The 19,286-nt window shown below is 45.9% G+C and overlaps 1 protein-coding gene across 3 annotated transcripts in view; it reads right to left on the reverse strand.

Moving 5' to 3' along the window:
- TWF2 (twinfilin actin binding protein 2) overlaps window positions 1-19,286 on the reverse strand; it is a 74,165-nt gene that overhangs the window by 48,006 nt on the left and 6,873 nt on the right. For all 3 annotated transcript variants that reach the window (XM_077821628.1, XM_077821625.1, XM_077821627.1), the window contains exon 2: window positions 64-141. In XM_077821628.1, the coding sequence (XP_077677754.1) occupies window positions 64-102 (39 nt within the window). In that variant the 5' untranslated portion in view covers window positions 103-141. The remainder of the gene's footprint in view (window positions 1-63; window positions 142-19,286) is intronic.

The following is a 19,286-nucleotide window of genomic DNA, read 5'->3' on the forward strand; positions in this document are numbered from 1 at the left end:
GATCGGCCACAGCCATAGAGAAAAACAAGGCAGCACAAAGAAATGGAATTAAACAGAACTTACCATCCTCAATGACGACTTTGATGAGACGGATCGAGCCATTCCGGGCCTTGGCAAAAAAGTCCTTTAACTCTGTGGTGGCTAAAAGAACCAGAAACATTGTGATCAAACTTAGTAGACAAACCAAATGTTATTCTGCTCTTCAAACCAAGTAAAGGGGGGGGGGGGGAGGGGGGGAGGAGAAGGTGACAAAAACTAAGAAAGAACTAAGTGGAAGAGAGTCAAAAATCCCTGATGGTAAAAAGTGGACAGAATAAAAACAAAGCAGCCGATTTCACTTGTTGTGTGATCTACACTGTGAAGGATACAAAGTCCTGTCTCTCAGAGGTTTCAGAGTTAAATACTGTCTAGGAGCACATGTGATCCAGAGAACTTGATACTTAGACTGGGTGAACATAATAGCCCAAATTTAGATGATAGTTTGGCTGGGGCAGGGAGGGCAGGCTCAAGTGTCAGTTTATTAAGTGTGCAGCGTATCCTGGTTTGCATGTGGGGTGGGGGAGGAGGGCAGCTGGAAGGTGTGATGATGGGTAGAGGCAGCTCTGTTGTGTTCAAACACTTTCCTTGGTTACGTTTTGCTTTGGATGCTGTATGCTGGAGCGTGTGACCTCCAGCGGGAAGGCTGCATAACACAGAAGCTGCCAGAATTTTATAGGAATCGGAACTGTAGCCACTTTGAATTTCACTCTCTGCTTGTCCCACCATGACCCCTCAAGGATGAGCGGTGGTAAGCCTTGGGACTTGAGGACTCAGATCCTGCAGAACAGAGACCTGTTTGTGTGTTAGCAACAACTGGCTGTATTGCCTAGTAGGCTTTCCCCCAGGGCCTGAGTAGCTTCGGTTATAAGAAAATGAGGCAGGCCAGTTTGGAATACAATTCCTAGGATGCCTTCCTTTCCTCCCACCAACCAAGGTTACCGGTGACTGTGGATACTTATCTAGTTAGAATCAAAATCCTAGGGACGCTAGCAGACAACCCCAGTCATTCATCCCAGAGGATCCTCTAGCACTTTATATGCTCTCAAACATACAAAGGAATCGCTCCACCCCTGGCCTCACTGAGAGGAAGCCACCTCTGAGTTAAACTCATCAGCTGTTTAACAAAAAGGAAAGGAGTACTTGTGGCACCTTAGAGACTAACAAATTTATTTGAGCATAAGCTTTTGTGAGCTGCAGCTTGCTTCATCGGATGCCACTACATGCATCCGATGAAGCGAGCTGTAGCTCACGAAAGCTTATGCTCAAATAAATTGGTTAGTCTCTAAGGTGCCACAAGTACTCCTTTCCTTTTTGCGGATACAGACTAACACGGCTGCTACTCTGAAACCAGCTGTTTAACAGCATCCAGCAACACTTGTAACAACAGCCTAGGGCAGGAAGTGGAGAAGAGCCCCAGCCCAGTAACGATCAGCACTAGTATTTAAGCTAGGAATCTGGGATTGGCATCCCTATTCTTGCTCAACATCTTAATAAAAATGAGCCATCAGAACTTTAGCTACATCTAACCTGCAAGAAAGCACCTCCAACAGACAGCACCCCAGCCTACCTCCAACACCAGGGTTTCCTGCTGGCCTTTGAAATGCTACACGTTGGATCACAGGTAAAGCAGCCATCATAAATATTCAGAGAGGGGAAAGACTTGGGTTAGAACAGGAAGTGCACCATACAGCAGTAACCTGGCCAGTATCACATCACTACTGCATGTGGCCAGTCATCCCTAGTGCACAGAGGGAACCTGGCTGCTTTGTGGAGAGATAAGACATGCCAGATGGGTAGCTGAATCAAAGGGTACCTCAATACTGCAAAACACACCACAAACTAGGGCAGTGAGTCTCTGAGCCTGGGTCAACTGACTCAGGCTCAGCTAAAAACAGCAGCGTAGACATTCCCACTGGGGCTGGAGCCCAGGCTGAGAGAGCCCACTCACCCATAGCCCTACATCGAGTTTCAGAGCCCGGACTCCAGCTCCTGCGGAAACATCTACACTGCTATTTTTATCCCCATAGTACAAGCCCGAGTCAGTTGACCCAGGCCCAGGCTTGCTGCCGTGGTGTGCTGCTGGGTTGTTGGGGTTTTTTTTGGCAGCGTAAACATACTTTAAGGAGCTTAATGAAGTATTAATACAACCCTAGAGTTTGCAGTTTTACTGGGGACAGACTGACAAGAGGGCCAGGGAATGCCACCAACTCTGACTGCCCATTACATTTTTATGTGTAAACGTAACAATGTCCTAAAGCCTGCAGCCAAATGGAGCATTAGACTGGCTCAATGGGATTTTGAATACATAATGTCAATGGACGGTCAGGGTTACAGGCTGCCTTTCCCAGGCCATTCAGTTTGACTGGAGGAGGAGGAAAGAAGAAGAGGTTACATTAAGTTCAAATAATATTGAATTTTCTGGACTGCTGTTCCAGCTGAAGTTTCATTTGTCACCCATCACAGGAAGTGCCTACAAGGCTTACTTGTCTGCATTACAGTGCCTGACCACTCCGATTTGCTCTGCTCTCTTACAGCCCAGGGTCAGAACTTCAAAGGCAGCTTCCCTTGAACTCCACAGAGTTAACCTCAGAAGCACTTACTAAACCTGAGCGACATACAGACTGGGTGTCTGCAAAGTCTGGCCCAACACCTCTGCAGTGTTTCTAGGCTTTTTTGAGGGTGCAGTGTCTCGGAGATGGGACCAAACGGAAAGAGAGGGATATTTTGGACAAGAGTGGGAGATGAAAGGAAAGGCCACTACTGTTCTAAGCATCAGGTTTTTCTAAACACCATCTGGTTTTCCCATGGCTTAATCTTTCACTGAACATGCCAGCCAGATGGTCACAAGCCCAGCCCTCTATTTTATAGCACAGGTCCAGGTTGCTTGATTACGATGTGGAGCACATGCACTTCCCCTCCACGCTTCCAGGGGCAAGGAACTCCCTCGAATGAAGTCTTCAAACCACTGGGAATCGGCAGCGACAGCAATAGTTCTAGCTGGGGACGACTTGTTTCCTCTATCAGGGACACACAAAGATCTCTGGAGCTCACCTTTCAGCCAAGTGCCTACGGTATCTCTACAAATATTGGGAAGGGCCTTTAATTTCTTCCTCCCACCCCTCTTCACTGAAGAAAGATGTACCTCTCACGTTAGTTACGGGGTATATCACAGTCCTTGCAATGGACAGCCCTTTCAAGGAGCCCAATTAGTGTCTATATTATTCAAGTGCATCCTGTTAGGTGATTTGGATGCTGTGCACAAGCATTTCTAAGCATTTCCTACAGATCAGCCTAGAACACACCAGTGCTCTAAGTGTCAATTATCTGATTCTTTACCATCCAGCTGTGCTGGTAAATCTCCATTCTGTACCCCATAAGCCACCTCAATATCAATACTTGATTTGTCAAGAGCAAATTTTCCCCTCCCCTCCCAGAGTCACACTGCAAGTGCTCATTACAAACCTTCTTGCCAAAGGCAGATTTTAATCAGACTTTGCAACAAAGGGACTTGCATCCATCTGCAGAGGTGGCCAACAAATGCTTCAATATCCACAGGTAAGTAGTATTACAAAGGAAGCTGTCACAATCTCACTTGTTAGCAAAGAGCTGCACTGAATGGCTGTTGGAGTCAGCACTCAACATGATCAATTTCCTTCCACCTGGGGCCAAATCTCTTCCACTTAGTCCTGTGATGTGAACAGGAACATCAGACACCTGGGTTTTTACCGTGGAAACACTGCAAGAAACTTGAATCTTTCCTGTGCAAACCACCCAATCTCCCTACCTCCTTCCACAGAAACATTTTGGAGAATGCAGGAGATGTGGACAGCACAGAAGATGGAAAGTAATGGCCCTCCGGGAACCCTCTGTGCTTGCAGATCACTAGCATAGCTGAACTGAGCGGACTAACTCCCCAAGGATAGCTGTTGGTGACTGAGTGGGCTAATAACGAGGGAGAGAGCTCACAATCAGCTCCTCTTCCAGGTCTCTGCTCTTCCACTGAAGTGCAGTGCTCAGCCCCAAGCAGCCATACTCTTCATTGTGGGCCACCCCCTCATTGTGACCATTCCGACAGGGCTTCTTCCAAAAGATCACAGGCAAGGCACCGCTTTTGAAGAGTAGTGGAAACTGGCGCAAAGTATTCTGGGGCACATCCGAGAACCATTTGAAAGGGAACACATAGAAAGAGATTGAAAACTCATTTGGAAATGAGACATTCACAAAAAAGCTCCTTAGTACAGGATCTTCCTTGCAGCTGCCCGTCAAACAGGCCAGGGCCTCTCTTCTCTCTATTCCACAGGCAGAACTCTTGTTAAAGCAAATGCTAATCCGTGGGCAGACAAGGACAGCCTAAAGCACTAAAATGCATTAAGATGTTACTGTTTATGTAAATTCACAACAGCTTATTTGCAGCTGGGACAGTTTTCAGATGCCACAGCTTAAAGAATAGAAATATCTCAGAGGCCACTAACTTCTCTCTCCCTCCATCTCCCAGTTGGAGGGAGTGGGAGAGAACTGTCCACCAGGCTGGGACTTTGTGAATTAGAGCAGTTATAAGCCCCTTCGAAATGTAGAGATTTGAAATAAACTCCAGAGACTTAACGATTTCAGGTTAGGGTGTGTGACTGGGTGGGAAGAGCCCCATAATTAAGATCTGTTGAGATGAAACAGCAATGCAGGCAGTGTGACTGGGGGAAGGGGACCCCTAAAATTAAGGCATTTTAGGGGAGACAGGAACTCTATAAGCCAAATGGTATTGCAGCCAGAAAATTGCCCAAAGAAACTGGAAATGCTCTCTCCTTTTCAAAAAGACTGATCACACTTTCAACTTATCCCAGCACCAGCTCTGCTGTCAGAGACAAGCTGGTTTTAACATATTCGCCACATGAGTTTCCTCTGATATTTTTATCCCCTTTGCCACAAACAGGGCAGGAAGGAAACAGCCTGCCCACGTATGGGAATCTACCACTCAACAAGGTCCTCTGAGGGGAAAAGAGATATACAGTTGTATTCACTGGAACCCATGAAAGTGAACAAAACACCCCAGTAAGTCTTTTCTATCCCGAATTTCTATTGCACTGGCAAAGCGGAGAGACTGTCTTGCTTATAGAATCATAGAATATCAGGGTTGGAAGGGACCCCTGAAGGTCATCTAGTTCAACCCCCTGCTCGAAGCAGGACCAATTCCCAGTTAAATCATCCCAGCCAGGGCTTTGTCAAGCCTGACCTTAAAAACCTCTAAGGAAGGAGATTCCACCACCTCCCTAGGTAACGCATTCCAGTGTTTCACCACCCTCTTCGTGAAAAAGTTTTTCCTAATATCCAATCTAAACCTCCCCCACTGCAACTTGAGACCATTACTCCTCGTTCTGTCATCTGCTACCATTGAGAACAGTCTAGAGCAATCCTCTTTGGAACCCCCTTTCAGGTAGTTGAAAGCAGCTATCAAATCCCCCCTCATTCTTCTCTTCTGCAGGCTAAACAATCCCAGCTCCCTCAGCCTCTCCTCATAAGTCACGTGTTCTAGACCCCTAATCATTTTTGTTGCCCTTCGCTGGACTCTCTCCAATTTATCCACATCCTTCTTGTAGTGTGGGGCCCAAAACTGGACACAGTACTCCAGATGAGGTCTCACCAATGTCAAATAGAGGGGAACGATCACGTCCCTCTATCTGGTCGCTATGCCCCTACTTATACATCCCAAAATGCCATTGGCCTTCTTGGCAACAAGGGTACACTGCTGACTCATATCCAGCTTCTCGTCCACTGTCACCCCTAGGTCCTTTTCCGCAGAACTGCTGCCGAGCCATTCGGTCCCTAGTCTGTAGCGGTGCATTGGATTCTTCCATCCTAAGTGCAGGACCCTGCACTTATCCTTATTGAACCTCATCAGATTTCTTCTGGCCCAATCCTCCAATTTGTCTAGGTCCTTCTGTATCCTATCCCTCCCCTCCAGCGTATCTACCACTCCTCCCAGTTTAGTATCATCCGCAAATTTGCTGAGAGTGCAATCCACACCATCCTCCAGATCATTTATGAAGATATTGAACAAAACCGGCCCCAGGACCGACCCTTGGGGCACTCCACTTGATACCGGCTGCCAACTAGACATGAAGTTATGTATTTATATAGCTCCAATCACTGAATAGAAAACACGGGGAGAGCTCTAACGCAGATAAACAGGTTTTTCTTCATTTTTCACCCTAGGTAAACCTTAGAGTTGGTAAAAGGTGCCGACTGATAGCCCTCCAAATTTATCCATTCTATTTAGCTGCATATCAGGTACTTAAAGAGTCACTTAAAGTAGAGAGCATTATTTTCCTAGTAAAAATGGTGTGTGGGCTTTCCAAAAGCACCAGAGTGACTCTGGAGCACAAATCCCATTGCAAGTCAGTGGATTTGTGCTCCTAGATCACCGGGGGAATTTTCAAAATCCCATCATGGAGCTGAGGAAGGTCAAGTAGCAAATACACCAGAGGGAAAAAGGAAAACGTTAGTCAAGAGCATTTTCAGTATGAGCGCAGAGCACCTGAACTTGACCACTTCTCTTAGCAGCCTGTAATAAAACTTGACGAGTGTCAGAGGTTGTCCCACTCATCTCACTCCCTAATAAGTAGGGCCCTACCAAATTCACGGTCCATTTTGGTCAATTTCACGGTCAGAGGATTTAAAAAATTTCGTGATTTAAATCTGAAATGTCAGTGTTGTAATTGTGGGGGTCCTGACCCGAAAAGGAGTAGTTTGGGGGGGAGGGGTCGGGGGTCACAAGGTTATTGTGGTAGGGGGATGTTGTGGTACTGCTACCATCACTTCTGTGCTGCTGCTAGCAGCGGTGCTGCCTTCAGAGCTGGGCAGCTGGGAGAGCGGTGGCTGCTGGACGAGAGCCCAGCTCTGAAGGCAGAGCCATTGCCAGCAGCGGCGCAGAAGTAAGGGTGGCAATACCATATCATGCCACCCTTACTTCTGTTCTGCTGTTGGCAGGGAGCTGCCTTCAGAGCTGGGTGCCTGGCCAACAGCAGCCTGTCTCAAGCCACCTAGCTCTGAAGGCAGCGCAGAAGTAAGGGTGGCAATACCACAGCCCCCCTAAAGTAACTTTGTGACCCCCTGCAACTCCCTTTTGGGTCAGGACTCCCAATCTGAGAAACACTGGTCTTCCCTATGAAATCTGTATCGTATAGGGTAAAACCACACAAAAGAGTGGATTTAATGGGGAAAGACCAGATTTCATGGTCCACGATGCATTTTTCATGGCCGAGAATTTGGTAGGGCCCTACTAAGAAAACATTCCTGAAAACCTGCTAGGACATTACCATATTCACCTAAGGTTCTTGATTAACTTTGTGCAGAGCAGTGACTGCTCTAAATAATAAGATAGGTGAACTACAGTGCCTCGTATTAAATGAAGATATTGATATAATAGGCACCACAGAAACTTGATGGAACAAGGATAATCAATGGGACACAGTAATACCAGGGTACAAAATATATCGGAAGGACAGAACAGGTTCTGCTGGTGGGAGAGTGGCACTATACATGAAAGAAAACGTAGAATCAAATGAAGTAAAAATCTTAAATGAACCAATCTGTACCATAGAACCTCTATGGATAGTAATTCCATGCTTGAATAATAAGAATATAGCAGTAGGGATATATTACCGAGCACTTGACCAAGATGGTGATAGTGACTGTGAAATGCTCAGGGAGATTAGAGAGGCTATTAAAATAAAAAACTCAACAACAATGGGGGACTTCAACTATCCCCATACTGATTGGGTACATATCACCTCAGGATGGGATGCAAAGATAAAGTTTCTTGACACCTTAAATGACTGCTTCTTGGAGCAGCTAGTCCTGGAACCCACAACAGGAGAGGCAATTCTTGATTTAGTCTTAAGTGGAGCATAGGATCAGGTCCAAGAGGTAAATATAGCTGAACCGCTTGGTAATAATGACCATAATATAATTAAATTTAACATCCCTGTGGCGAGGAAAACACCACAGCGGCACAACACTGTAGCATTTAATTTCAGAAAGGGGAACTACACAAAAATGAGGAGGTTAGTGAAACAGAAATTAAAACGTACAGCACCAAAAGTAAAAACCTTGCAAGCTGCATGGAAATTTTTTAAAGACACCATAATAGAGGCTCAACTAAAATGTATACCCCAAATTAAAAAACATACTAAGAGAACCAAAAGAGAGCCACCGTGGCTAAACAACAAAGTAAAAGAAGCAGTGAGAGGCAAAAAGGAATCTTTTAAAAATAGAAAGGAGCATAAACTCTGGAAAATGAAGTGAAAAAATATAATTAGGGAGGCCAAAAAAGAATATGAAGAACAGCTAGCCAAAGACTCGAAAAGTAATAGCAAAAAAAAAAAAAAAACCCCCACACATCAGAAGCAGGAAGCCTGCTAAACAACCAGTGTGGCGATCGAGATGCTAAAGGCACACTCAAGGACGATAAGGCCATTGCAGAGAAACTAAATTAATTCTTTGCATCGGTCTTCACGGCTGAGGATGTGAGAGAGATTCCCAAACCTGAGCCATTCTTTTTAGGTGACAAATCTGAGGAACTGGCCCAGATTGACGGGTCATTAGGAGGTGGCTCTGGAACAAACTGATAAACAGTAATAAATCACCAGGACCCAATGGTATTCACCCAAGAAGAGTTCTGAAGGAACTCAAATATGAAATTGCAGGACTACTACCTGTAGTCTGTAACCTTTCATTTAAATCAGCTTCTGTACCAAATGACTGGAGGATGGCTAATGTGACACCAATTTTTAAAAAGAGCTCCAGAGGTGACCCCAGCAATTATAGGCCGGGAAGCCTGACTTCAGTACCGGGCAAACTGGTTGAAACTACAGTAAAGAACAAAACTGTCAGACACATAGAAAAACATAATTTGTTGGGGAAGAGTCAACATGGTTTTTGTAAAGGGAAATCATGCCTCACCAATCTACTAGAATTATTTGAGGGGGTCAACAAGCATGTGGACAAGGGGGATCCAATGGATATAGTGCATTTAGATTTTCAGAAAGCCTTTGACAAGGTCCCTCACCAAAGGCTCTTGAGCAAAGTAAGAAATCATGGGATAAGAGGGAAGGTTCTCTCATGAATTGGTAACTGGTTAAAAGGTAAGAAACAGAGGCTAGGAATCAATTGTCAGTTTCAGAATAGAGAGAAGTAAATAGTGTGTCCCCCAGGGGTCTGTACTGGGCCCAGTCCTATTTAACATATTCATAAATGATCTGGAAAAAGGAGTAAACAGTGAGATGGCAAAATCTGCAGATGATACAAAACTACTCAAGATAGCAGTCTGCCTGGGACTTAACTAAGAGCTACAAAAGGATCTCTCAAAACTGGGTGACTGGGCAACTAAATGGCAGAAGAAATTCAATGTTGATAAACGCAAAGAAATGCACACTGGAAAACATAATCCCAACTATACATATAAAATGATGGGGTCTAATTTAGCTGTTACCACTCAAGAAAGATCTTGGAGTCATTGTGGATAGTTCTCTGAAAATATCCACTCAATGTGCAGCGGCGGTCAAAAAAAGCAAACAAAATGTTGGGAATCATGAAGAAAGGGTTAGATAATAAGACAGAAAATATGTTGCCTCTATATAAATCCATGGTAGGCCCACATCTTGAATACTGTGTGCAGATGTGGCCGCCCCATCTCAAAAAACATATATTGGAATTGGAAAAGGTTCAGAAAAGGGCAACAAAAATGATAAGGGGTATGGAACGGCTGCCATATGAGGAGAGATTAATAAGACTGAGACTTTTCAGCTTGGAAAAGAGACTACTATAGGGGGACATGATAGAGGTCTACAAAATCATGACTGGTGTGGAAAGAGTGAATAAGGAAGTGTTATTTATTCCTTCTCATAACACAAGAACTAGGGGCCACCAAATGAAATTAGTAGGCAGCAGATTTAAAAACAAACAAAAGGAAGTATTTTTCACACAACGCACACTCAACCTGTGGAACTCTTTGCCAGAGGATGTTGTGAAGGCCAAGACAGGGTTCAAAAAAGAACTAGATAAATTCATGGAGGATAGGTCCATCAATGGCTATTAGCCAGGATGGGCAGGGATAGTGTCCCTAGCCTCTGTTTGCCAGAAGCTGGGAATGGGCGACAGGGGGTGGATCACTTGACGATTACCTGTTCTGTTCATTCCCTCTGGGGTACCTGGCATTGGCCATTGTCGAAAGACAGGGTACCAGGCTAGATGGACCTTTGGTCTGACCCAGTATGGACGTTCTTATGTCACTTGTCACTGGACTCGACAGCAGGTGTTTCTTTTTATGAGAGCCCATGACTGAATTAATAAGGACCAATCAGTGAACAAACAGGACAGCCATTTCCAGACAATAGTACTAAACTGAGAAGCTTGCAATGAATCAGGAACCAGAGCCACAGACCTCTAATGAAGGGCTGCTACAAGAACAGGGGCCAGACAGAAGAGCCTAAGGGACAGAGGGCTACGAGTAAAATGCACAGCACAGATTCCAAGGGGGTACCTCTGGCAAATCTATTTGTAGCCATTAGAAGCTGGGCAAAAAGGCTGTTTTTCAAAAGCCTTCTAGACAACTCACTGTTCCAGTCTGAGCACTAACACACCAAATGTGGTCCAAAGAATATAAAACATGATTGCACTAACCAGAAAATGACATCAGAGCACACCAAGCCCTGCTGAAAGGGTCACTCAGCCTATAGAGTGACACTGGGAAGTGTAATTCCCATCATGGGTAGACAGACTCGCGCTAGCTCAGCTCTGCTCCAGCTACTGTGCCAAAAATAGCAGTATGGACATTGCAGTATAGGCAATGGCTCAGGTTACCCTGCCTGACTACCTGGGTCTAAGCTCAGGTGGCTAGCCCAAGCGGCTGCCCATGCCACAATGTACACACTGCTATTGAGCTAGCGCAAGTCTGTCTATCCAGGCTGGGAATCACACCTCCCAGCTACAGTGTAGACATACCCTTGGAGCGGGCAGAAGGTCTCACTGCCTCGATGCAGGCGCCAAGGCATAAACAACCTGGAGACCTTAGAATGAGAGCCACTGTGATTGGCTATTGTGTCCCACTACAAGAACACAATAAGGGCTCGGTAAAAGCGAAAGCCCCAGACCTCTGACTACCAGAGGGACAGAGGTGCTGGGCATGTTCTATGGGTGAAATGCTTATTAAACAAGTGCAGACAGAAGGCAAGCTTGTTCCACTCAGAGCAGAGAGAGACAATTCCCACATTTTGCACTGCTCGCAGACGTGTCCTGGCTGTACTACATTCCAGGGAGGATTAGAGGCCATGACCAGCTCCATTTGTATCTAGTTTGCCACCCAGACCCATTGGATAGTTAAGAATAAAGAGAACAAATAATTGCTCAGTAAGGGGAAAGCTGCACCTTTCCCCAGAGGCTGATACACCTTCCATCTATCATTTAATACCAAAGGAGCCCTTCCATAGACTGGCTCCCTCTTATATAGGCTACAAGGCTTTGTTCATCAGTCCACTTAAATGCCATTTACTCCATTCTGTGCTTAGAAACACCTTCTTCCCTCACAATTCACCTAACCTACTTGACAGTAAAGATATAATCTCTCATTTATGAGACTTATTTCCATAACAGACCAATCTCCCAGTGTGATGTGGACTACTTAGAAATGCCTGTATTACCGTAGCAGGAACACATGTTGAAGCATAGACTGTGCCCAATGTTCACCCCACCAAGTGGGGACACTCACCAATATGAAGATGCCTCAAGCCACTATGCGCCCCTCCAGAGGAGGACACAGGTCTGGGTGTCTCCAGACCCACACCCAAGCCTCACGGCACACAGGTAGATTGGTGCCCAGAGCTCAGGACTCAAATAAGAGCAAACATGTTAATAAATGCCCAAAGCTTCCCAGGCACATGTACCAGTAAAGTACAAGCTCCCCGCCCAGCTCTGGTTACATTCCTTCTAGACTCAGTCTTCTCACATATACACCTATTGGGGGGAAAGTGAGTTCGGTTTTGTTTGTGCAAACTTCACCATCAACCCCTGTCCCAGACAGCTCAATGCTTCTGGATCAATAATACATGCTTCCTGAAATGGATGCCTTTCTGAATGCATCAAGTCACTCTTTCCTCTGACAGGTAACTTAAGCCTCCGGACATCAATCTTTCATTTACTGGACATAATCCTCACATTAAAGTGACTCCAGGCAGCTGCTTTCATTTCACATTCACAATCCCTGAGTTCGGGACCAGAGATACACTGCTCCCGTGCTGCTGGAGAAGCAGGGCCTGGAAGGACAAGAGGCAACACAAAGCATTGAAGACAGTCTTGTTTCACATCTTTTCCCAGGGTATGTTTACACTGAGATAAAAGACTCACGGCATGGCTGCGGCTGGGCCAGCTGACTCAGGCTTGGGCTATAAAACTGTGGTGTAGACATTCGGGCTCAGGTTGGGGCGTGGGTTCTGAGACCCGGGGGGGAAGAAGAGAGGAAGAGAAGGTGTCTCTTGTCTCCAATCCACAATTATGTAAATATATATGCAAATGATATGCCAGCCACAGGGTTCTAGCAAGGTGCCAATATGCTGTTTGGTGTCTCAGACTGTGAGCACTCCCAGTGCACAGGGTCAAGAATGGAAGCAGTTGTTGGGTTCTCAGGGCGTTATCAGCACAATTACTGCGGTAGCTATAAGTCGACCTAACGTAGGTCAACTTAAGATCATAGTGTATACATGCCTGTGATAGCCATTCCCATATGGGGACCACATACAGCAAACAGTGAAAACACTCCAAAGCTACTGACTGCACTGTTGTACACAGAACAGGAAACTGCATGTATTTGCACAAATCGATTTACCACCACAAGAGGTTTTAGGAAGGCAAGGTCAGTCAGCCAACTTATCTGCCTGGTTTTTGTTACTCTGAACCCAGTCCCTCCCACTTTCCACCATATCCCTTACTTCTCTCCTTTCCTAAAAGGAAATCCATCTATGCTCTGGTCCCCTTTCTTGGTGAGATATCATTGCATCTTGTATTACTCCTTGGATAGGTCTTCACTGCAGAATAAACTCGAGTGACTGGCAGCCAGGTCTCAACACCAGTTAGCCTAGCCTGGGTGTGAGCAGCCACACTGCTGAGGCTTATCCAAGTTACTGTGTCCTCACGGTTGCTGCACTCACCTATGTGTAACACTAGGACTGCTGAGGCCACATCCCAGGGGGTTGTGTGTTGAAATATGCTAAGCCACTCTAAGATTTTTTCACAGCGAACTGTGTCAGAACTGTAGGGTGACCATGCATCCCATTTTGGCTGGGAAGGTCCCTTTTTTAAGCCTGGTCCCAGCCATCCCAACTTTTTTTCCCCAAAAGAAGTCATTTGTCCCATTTGCTCTTACTGACTTGCTCACTTGGCAAGAGCCAACAGGACAAATGTTCACTTTTGTCAAAAAAGTGGGATGCAGTGTGGAGTGGGGGTAAGTGGAGATGCCCAGTCCCCTGTGGGGCGGGAGGAAGCAGTGTTCCAGCATGTGGGGCCCCTGCAGGGTGTCAGCGATCAGGCAACAGCCTCCTGGCGGGGGGAGGGGGTGGTGGTGTCCCACAGGGTTCCAGGGACTGGGCAACAGGCTCACTGGGGGATGCGGGAGGGGGAGGCACAGGATTCCAGCAAGGGGCAACAGCCTGCCGCGGGGGGGCAGGGTTCCAGCAACCAGCAACAGCATTGAAGGGGGGACCTCTCGGGCGAGTGGCTGGGGGAGTCCAGTTTTCTCCTTGGGAAACATGGTCATCCTAGAGACCTGTCTATCCTTCTAGGCCAGGGGTGGCCAACCTAAGCCTGAGAAGGAGCCAGAATTTACTACTGTACATTTCCAAAGAGCCACAGTAATACGTCAGGAGCCCCCCCATCAGCACTCCCCCACCCAGAGCCTCCCACTCACCAGCAGCACCACCAATCAGCTCCTCTCCCTTCCTCCCCGCACCTCCCAATCAGCTGTTTCGTGGGATGCAGGAGGCTCTCAGGGGGAGGGAGAGGAGTGAGGGCACAGCAAGCTCAGGGGAGTTGGTGGGAAGGGGTGGAATGGGGGTAGGGCCTGTGGCCGAGCCAGGGGTTGAGGAGTGAGCACCCCCTGGCACATTGGAAAGTTGGCACCTGTAGCTCCAGCCCCAGAGTCGGGGTGCCTATACAAGGAGCCGCATATTAACTTCTGAAGAGGTGCATGTGGCTCCGGAGCCAGGTTGGCCACCCCTGTTCTAGGCACACAGGGGGAACTGTGGGAGGGCACTGGAGGACTAGCAGCACTAGAGTCATTTAGCCTGAATCCTCATTGCAAAGTGAGTGAAAGCAGAACCCAAGCTCTAGCCCACACCCTCAACGGGACCAGCTAGCCTGGGTGTAAAGCACCACTTATCTTAGATGAGAGGGGTGAGTGTACAGGAACAGTGATGGGGGCAACACCTAGGTAAGAGCTCATGCTAACTCTGCAGTGAAGGCATACCCTTTGTGGGAACAGTTCCGCCCAAGTTCAGCATTTGTTAGTGCTTGTCGACATTTTTTGAAAGAAAGAGTACTTTACTCGAGAAGGGCCTTTTGTCGAAACCAGGGGTTTTTGTAAGTTTTCCATTTTTCAAAAGTTTGCAATGTAACTCGACAACAGAAATGTTGCCTGGTCACTCTGCAAAACGCTATTTCACCTGAGTGCTCTCAGAACGCCAGTTGGGACTGAAAAAATCCCACTTGATGTTTAAGCTGACCATGGTCAAAACCGTTTTCCTTTTAGAAAATTACTGATTTTGAAACTAAAATTTTGAAACTAAAAACAAAAAATACAGCAGCAAATGGAAAAAAAAATCTGACAAGAATGAAAACTCTTTTGAATTTTCCATTAAGTTTGGTCCTATTTTTTTTCCCTATAAGCTCTAATACATATAGCTCCTTTCCTGGCTTATAAATCATGTCCCTAATTCACAACAGGTGACTGGTTTAGGAGCTATTTACCACTAAATGACTAGCTTCCCCTGGCATAAATTCTGAAAGCCTCTGTCTCCTCAACTCATCCTCTTTTCCAATCAGAATTAGTTCCACCTTTCCTCAGTTGCCTGACACAGGACACTAGTCTGGCCCACACAACCTTCATCAGGGCTCAGTCATACTCACCATAGCATCTGTACTGTGTTTGTTGGGGGAATGGAGAGAGATTGCAAGACAGACCCATGCTGTCCCAAACACAGGCCTAATGAGACAGCTTCAGAGAAGAGCAAAGAAGTTGCCCCAGTTTATATATTACTGCCTGAACTCCAACCCTGTAAAACATTCTCCCTCCCAAATCTCCTGAGAGTCAAGCAGTGATTGGGAGTTTTGGATCAGGTGTCAGGCACCCAGGACCCAAAGGACAGATTCAAGTTGTGATTGCATTTCACTTAAAGGTTCTCAGCACACTCTTTCCACGGGATTTCCTCTCCTCTGGTGCCTTTACGTGCTTAACTTCATGGGGTTTTAATTATTTACTCATCTACAAAATTACAGCTCAATATCAAGTGAAACTCCTTTGGTTTAAAATGTCTCAATTTCTGAACTATTTGCATATTAGCTGTACACATTAAATGGTGCACACAGCCACCTCTGGGTGCCCAATGTACAAAATAAGAGCTGCACATGGTAGAGTCTTGGTATGGACAGAAAAAAAATGGACCTACCTGTAAAACAGATCAATTACAGACTGCATTTGCACAGAAAGAGACCCATTAGAATGCCTGAATTGGGAGCACATACAGCTATTAGGTTTGAGATGAAACCATGGTAGGATCTATTGCAAAGTTACCCACTGTGAAATTATCTCATTTATGAGCTCCACAAATGTAAATAGGTTTCAGAGTGGCAGCCGTGTTACTCTGTATCAGCAAAAAAAACTGAGGAGTACTTGTGGCACCTTAGAGACTTACAAATTTATTTGGGCATAAGCTTTCGTGGGCTAAAACCCACTTCATCGGATACATGCATGTATATATATACACACACACACACAGAGACATGAAAAAATGTTGTATATTTGCCGTATTTCTCATCTGCAAAGAGAAGCTGTTGTCCCGATTTATGCTTGGTGCTTTCAATGCACAGCAAATGCATTCTTCAGCTAAAGTTAAAAAAAATTTAGCCTCTTGCCTCAGTTTCCTTGTAACCAAGCCCACACTGCATTATGGGACACACTGACAAATAATTAGCCCCATGTATGCTTCTTGAAAGGCAGGAGGAATCAGATGAGGAATGTGGCAAAGTAACTGGCTGGACACATGAATGACTCCTTACTTCTGCCACTTGGTGATGTTTACAAGAGGAAAGCAACAGACTAATTTTCATTTGCTGCCTCAAGTCACAAACTCTGCTTGGAAATCATAACCAGGATTTTAAAGTGCAGGTCAGCAACTTGTCTGGCAGGCAGCAAGCAATTCTGTTTCACTTGTTCAGACTGGCTTTCCTAGGATTTTTTCCTAGTTTGCCTGAAGCAACCTGTTATAATCCTGGGTCTGTAAACAGACCTATCACTGCACTATCTGTCCCCACACCAGGGAGCAGCAGACTCTGTATTCTATCACCTGCTGAGAATATCCTCTTCCCCCAAACCCAGCAAATTCCTATGGCTGAGAATAGAGGAAGTATAAGAAGATACTACTATACATGATCAAAACAAGAGTGCTTTGACTAGACTAGAAAGCTGAAGTCAATCAACTTCTCCTTTTCACTATAAGCAGAAAAGAGGAAAAAACAGTGCTCTCCACTCCATCTTGACTATGACTGACTGCTCCACTGTCAGAGGGTGCTTCAGAGTACAGTTTACACCAGACAGGTTGGTCCCTCTTTTCAGCCCTCCAGCATATCCATCATGACCTCTTGAAAGCAGAAGCCCAGCACTGAACATACACAGACATGCCATGCCCCTAGTAAGGGAAAGGACGTGCCAGCCATGTTACATTTATAGCAAGCCAGGGGAGGAGAGATTCCTGGGAAGAGCCTTTTCGTAACAGAGTATTTTGCTTAATTTTCAAGCTCTATGCGTTGAAGTCTCTGATCTGACTATGAGCACAGAGTTTTGGTACAATAAGATGAGAAACAAAGTCTGTGATATTCTCAGTGCACAAGCAGTTGGCATAGACTCAGACTAAGTCCAGAGGGGACTGTGGTGATCATTTACTCTGCCCTCCTGCACATTGCAGGCCATAGAACTTCACGCACCACCTCCTGTAATAGGCCAAAAAGCCTTAGGCTGAGTTACTGAAGTGCTCAAATCTTGAAGACTTAAAGTTAGAGAATCCACCATTTACTTTAATTCAAACCAGGAAGTGACTCATGCCCAACACTGCAGAGGAAGGCAAAAAAGCCCAGGGTCTCTGCCAATCAGATGTAGGCAAAAATTCCTTCCTGAACCCAAATATGGTGCTCAGTTAGACCCTCAGCATGTAGACACCTGGGACAGAATTCTCTCTAGTAACTCAGAACCCTCCCCATCTGGTGTCCCATCTCTGGCTATTGGAGATGTTTACTGATAGAAGTAATGGATGGGCCATGTGCCACTGTCAGCAATCTCAGCATACCATCCCCTCCATAAATTTATCAATCTGAGTCTTGAAACAAGCTAGATTTTTTGCCCGCACTGCTCCCCTGGGAAGGCTGTTCCAGTACTTCATTCCTCTAATGGTTACAATTCTTTGTCTAATTTCAAGCCTAAACTTATTGATGGCCAGTTATAACCATTTGTCTTTGTGCCAACATTGGCCCTGAATTTAAATAATTCCTCTTCCTCCCTGGTGTTTACCCCTCCGATATATTTATATCTCGAGAGCAACCATATGAAGGTTGGTCTAAAATACAGTATGGTCCTTGTCCCTTTATTCCCTCTTGGTTTCTTCCATTCTTTCCCTTCACTTTGCTTCCCTAACCCATTCTTTGGTGGGTTTGTTCTTTAGTTTTTCCTTTTTCCTCCCTCCCAACAAAAAAAACAGGGTTGGAGCTCAGAGCTTTACAATATTCTCTTGCAGCCATGTATATAAATAGAGCCAGGTGTCAATGCTGGACTTAGTTCACATCCAGTCTTTCAGCTTACTACTCCTGGGGCCCTATTCTCCCCAACTAGGACAGAAGTAAGTCCCACTGACATCCATGGGAATCACTTGAATCTATGGGTGTAGAATACAGCCTCCAGAATCTCTTATGCATTAAAGAGCTCTGTAGTCATTTCTAACTGCCAGGCGGTAGATGTCAGTAGACCTGAAGAGCCACCTGAACTTGCAAGTCCTCTCAGCTTCTATCAGGGCTGGTGTCAGGGCCTGGGCAGCCCGTGTGCAGGGGTCAGTTACCAAGTTGTGATCAGGAGAGGAGTTGCAGAGCCAGAGTCAGGAGCCAGTCAGCAGTTCACAGCAAGAAAAGGTCTGGAGCAGAAGCAAGCAGGCAGTCTGCATCATTGCTCAGACAGCTCCCTGAGACAGCTTCTTGGTTTGTATACTGGCATGGGCCAATCAGTGGGCTTCAGAGGCCCACTACAGAGGCTCCATTGGGCAGTACTTCCTGCAGTGTCTAGTCTCACAGGGTCCCACAGCAGAAACCCAGTTTGAGGGTCTGGTGACAACACAGAAGTGCTGGCAGCCCAGAATCCCCAGGTTTTAGTCCTGCAGGTTCTTACAGCATCTTTGAAAGCTACTGTTCAGATGTACAGCAGTGAGGTGGTGGAGAGGGGAACTGACACAGGAACTGGACCAACAGCCATGGGGGAGGCCATCTCATTCTCTCTGCTTGCTTGCTTTTCACGTCCATTGGTCTTTTGCAGCAAAACTGATCACATGCCACAGTTGCAGCAGTTTCTAGGGAAGTGTGTTCACTCTGGGATTAAATCTGCATTTTCAGTCCCCCTTAAAGAGTAAAAATTGGGGGAGGGAAAATATGCTGTGTTCAAGTCAGTGTATGTTACAGCCTCTTTCAAAATGCAGTGACGTCAATGGAAAGCCTCCCGGGACTTCAGTGGGCTTTGGATCAGGTCCTATATGAAAGCCAACGTCTCTTTTAGTAAGATACATAAGATCCCCAGATTTGAAAGCATAAAAGAACATTTAGTCTGAGCTTCCTGCATAGCACAGACCACAGAATTTCTCCTAGTAATTTCTGCATCAAGCCCATAAACTTCTGTCTGCGCTTTTAAGAAAAACATCCCGTCTGGATTTAAGAACTGCCATGACGGAGAATCCACCACA

This window comes from Eretmochelys imbricata, chromosome 7 (assembly GCF_965152235.1).
Source record: "Eretmochelys imbricata isolate rEreImb1 chromosome 7, rEreImb1.hap1, whole genome shotgun sequence".
Lineage (NCBI taxonomy): Eukaryota > Metazoa > Chordata > Testudines > Cheloniidae > Eretmochelys > Eretmochelys imbricata.